This window comes from Myotis brandtii, unplaced genomic scaffold, assembly GCF_000412655.1.
Source record: "Myotis brandtii unplaced genomic scaffold, ASM41265v1 scaffold84, whole genome shotgun sequence".
Classification (NCBI taxonomy): domain Eukaryota; kingdom Metazoa; phylum Chordata; class Mammalia; order Chiroptera; family Vespertilionidae; genus Myotis; species Myotis brandtii.
The window spans coordinates 5,209,314-5,213,512 of NW_005371410.1; the positions used below are offsets into that span (position 1 = coordinate 5,209,314).

The 4,199-nt window shown below is 37.9% G+C and overlaps 1 protein-coding gene across 1 annotated transcript in view; it reads left to right on the forward strand.

Annotated features, from left to right (window-relative positions):
- The window catches only part of FAM161A (family with sequence similarity 161, member A), a gene marked incomplete at its 5' end in the record, with an annotated part of 25,661 nt that extends 21,834 nt beyond the window's left edge, over positions 1–3,827 (forward strand). Inside the window, 2 exons of the mRNA XM_005884641.2 lie at positions 2,500–2,654; positions 3,113–3,827. Of these exons, the coding sequence (XP_005884703.1) occupies positions 2,500–2,654; positions 3,113–3,254 (297 nt within the window). The remainder of the gene's footprint in view (positions 1–2,499; positions 2,655–3,112) is intronic.
- Between the last annotated feature and the right edge of the window lie 372 nt (positions 3,828–4,199).

Consider the following 4,199-nt stretch of genomic DNA (forward strand, 5'->3'; position numbering starts at 1 on the left):
GGGGATCTACAGGGCGGGCGGAGCGAGCAGTTATGGCTGCTCTCAGATCCATCCCCAGGGGCTCTGCCTCTCAGAGTCCCGGGAGAGAAAGCTGCATTTGAGTTCCGACCAAAGCCAGACAGTCCCGCTTCTCCCGTTTGAGTCTGGGTTCCTAGAGACTCTCCCGGATCTGGAGCTCAGAGTCTGAAACTCCCTCCCGATTGAAAACAACAACCGCGCCCTCCACCGCCGGCCTGCTCCACATGCACTCCGCACCTTAGTATTTCACTTCCGCACTGCGCCTCCTCTGAGTCTCGGTATGGATTTCTCTTTCCTTCTAGTTGTAGGATTTCCACTCAGCCAGCCTTCCTGTGGTTCTGGGTGATGTCCGTTCCGTCTTTTAGTTGTATTTTTGAAGTGGTTGTTCAAGGCAGCAAACTCCGGCGTTAACCTATGCCGCCATCTTGGTTTCTCGAACATGCCATTCTTAATGCATTCAGTTAGGTTTGGGATTTCTTTACAGTCTTTGGAGCACAGTTCTCATCTTCGTACTTTGCGTGCCTTTCAGTTCCCTCAAGGCTGGTCTGTCGTCATTCAGAGCCTCTGGATGCTTGTTCACTTTCTTTTCGAAAAAGTTATTCACCGTAGGTACATTTTAGCAGCAGTTACAGTGTTCCTTTTTCAGTTTTTCAGAGTGTCAGAAAATGCACTGCTGATAGTTTTATCCATTATAACCAGTCTTTACTATTTTGATTTCTCCCATAGAACATTAGACTCCATGATCCCTCATTAACTGGAGTACCTGGATTGGGCAGATATCGGGCAAGAGCATTGCTGAAGTCAGGCTTTAGGCTACCTTCAAACTCCAGGATGACCCCTACCATTTAGATTAAAGCAGCATGGTGGAGTGGAAAAGACCCAGGAAAGGGTCAAGAGACTTGGTTCTACTGCTTACCATTCTTGTGGACCTTAAGCAAACTGCTTAAACTCAGTGAGGGTGACGGGAACATCTTGGTTTCTTTATTTGTTAAATTGGGGGGTGAGACTGGGTGCCACTAGAATCGGGCCGTTCCTAGTCATTTTGCTTTTGTTGGAGGTCCAGATGGCAATTCTTGGCCCTAGCTCATATCCACTCATAGGAGCTAAACGCAGACTAACGCCAAAGCCCTAGTGCAAACCCCAGTTATCTTGTGGCTCCGTAAAGCCTGTGGTCTCAGGAACTGTGACAACTTCGACTTGCTTCCAGTATGAGAGGGTCATCATAATTCCCACAGATCCCAAAGCCAGGAAGTAACTTTCTGGAGATTTGAACCCAGTTCTAAATTCATGTGTGTGTTTTTTCTGTATCTATTGCTTCCTCCACAGAGTAAAGATAACAGCACTGATGATTGTATTATCTGTGATGGAGTAGAGATATGGCTTATAAAAAGCAGAAATTACAGTAGGCACATAAAAACCCTCTGAAAACTATCACATGAACTACTTTTTTTGTTTTGTTTTGTTTGTTAATCCTCACCTGAGGACATCCCTCCATTTACTTTTAGAGAGAGTAGAAGGAATGGAGAGACATAGAGAGAGAAACATTGATGTGAGAGAGACACATCGACTGGTTGCCTCCTATACCCGCCCCAAACAGGGCTGGGGATCAAGCATGCAACCGAGGTATTTGCCTCTGACTGGAATCGGACCCGGAACCTTTCAGTCCACGGGCCGATGCTCCATCCACTGAGCCCAAACAGCTAGGCCTTATATGAACTTATTTTCTTACTGATTTTTCCAGATATCCTTAAGCAGTCATAAAATAGGCACAGTGTAAAGAATAATTATATATCAAAATTCAAGTGGCCACCACCCAGGTTAACAAACAGAGCACTGCCAGCACCTCAGACCCTATGCATCCCTCCCGGGTCAAACCCTCTCCCTCTTCCGTAGAGGTAACCACCATTCTAAATTTTGAGATAGGCATTTGCTTGTTTTTCTTGGCAGTTTACCACCTATGATTTATCCCTATATATAGTTTAGTTTTGCCTGTCTGGGGCCTTTTTGTAAATGAATCATATATATTATATATGTATATATATCATATATATAATATATACATATATTATATACACATATACACACTCTTGTATTTTGTTTCTTTTGCTCAGTATTATGTTTGTGAGATCCATCCATGTTGTGTTGTATAACTAGAGTTCATTCATTTTCATTGCTTTATTTTACTCTTTTGTATAAATAGACTACAACTTATTTATCCATCCTACTTTGATATTTAGGTTGTTTCCAGTTTGGGGTTGTTACAAACAGTACTATTCTGAACATTTTTATACATGTCTCCTGGGGCACATGTAGTTTCTCTGGGTATATACCTAGGAATGGAATTGCTGGTCAGAAGGGATGCATATTTTCAGCCAACTGTGATTATTGAGTTTACTTTTCCCTGGAGCTTTTAACACATACATTTTTAATGGAAAGTTAAAGTCTTTTGTTCTCATCTAAAAAGGTTTGTCTTTCCTATAGAAAAATGCAAGAATGGCAGCAGAAAAGCATTATTCTAACACCCTAAAAGCACTAGGAATATCTGATGAGTTTGTTTCAAAGAAAGGCCAAAGTGGAAAAATATTTGAGTCCTTCAGCAATCAAGAGATGAAAAGTTTCACTGAAGATAAAGAAAGGTAACATATATAAAATGTCTGAATGGTATACCTCTGAAAAAATTCTTACTTGCAAGAAAGTAAAAATTCTGTTCTATAATATTTTAAAATGAACTTTACCTAATGAAATACATGTGAACTGTTGTAAAACATATTGATATTTTTGACACATTCAAATATTGCATGGTGATGAAATACCTTGTTTTTAAGCAGAATAATTTAAGTTCTGACTGGCATAAATAATGAAAATAACAACATGCTTTCAAGCGAAGTTTAAAGAGTAAACCAAGTTTTGAAATAAATGAGTTCTCAGAGGAATATTTACTTTCCCAATTGGCACTTTTATAGCGTTTTCTTGATAAATTGGAGCTCATACACTTGAGGAAGACTGACTTCATGATGACATACATTGCAAAGGGTTTGTTTACCTTTAAACAAATCATTTTTCCTTTGAAAGATTGATACATTTTTCCCTCTAGCTTTAATGAAGAAGAAAATATAGAAGAAAGAGAGAATGGGGAAGAAAATTATTTTACTGAAACCAACAGCCAGGATTCTTGTAAGGAAAATGAAGCCGAAGCCGAAGAAGAAAGTGGAGAAGAGAAATCTGTTGAAGAATAAAACAGAATCAGCAGGGCCTCCTTTCTGTGCCTGTGCTGTTATTTGCAGCATCCGGTGTTAGCAGCTTTGCTTGTTTTGTTAGGAACATGGATGGGAAGGAACCCTTCTGATGTGTGCAGGGCTCTTTAGCAAAGTTATTTGTAGCCAAAAAGGCAAATCCAGCTGATTAGTCATTTAGTCTGAGTACGGCTTTGCCTATTCAGTTTTTTAAATTGCTACATGAGCTCTGTTTGCAACTTTGCTCTTACTTGTATTTTTTAAAAGCAGTTGAGAATCAACAGCTGTCACAAACTGATTAGTTATTATGTCATTATTTTTTGGTAGAAAAAAATGGCTTAGCATTGAGAGCAGAGAAAAGTATTGTCCTTTGGTGATTTGTTTGAAAAAAATTTTCTGGAAAGCATTACTCAATACATATTTTAAAATTGTACTGTTTGCCCATTCTTTTTCTCTGCAATACATCTCACAAAATGAACCCTCACAGTTGTTTTACTAGTTAAGTTTATCTGAACCATTTTTATTTTTATTTAATTTTTAAAATCTGGACCATTTTTTAAAAGTAATAAAATATAGAAAAAATAGGTACTTGCAAATTTACATTTATTTCTGCACTGAAAGTTTATTATTAAATTATCCACCCTATTATCAGTTTTTCTTTTTATCTCTAGTTTTATTCTAAATTATTTTTGACATAGAAATTATTAGAAGTTTTTATATGTATTTTTTAACCTTGTGTATTATGACGGATATAAATAATTATAGCATTCTGAATTATAATCTTAATAAATATCAAGCTGGTTTTAAATGAGATGAAATTGTGCATAATAACTTGTCCAAGGCAAGTCTCCAAAGTAATTCAGGGTTATCTCTTTAATACTAGAACCAGAATGTTCAATTTTTTACATATTATTGCAGACACACTTTGTCTTTCTGAGAATGATGTTA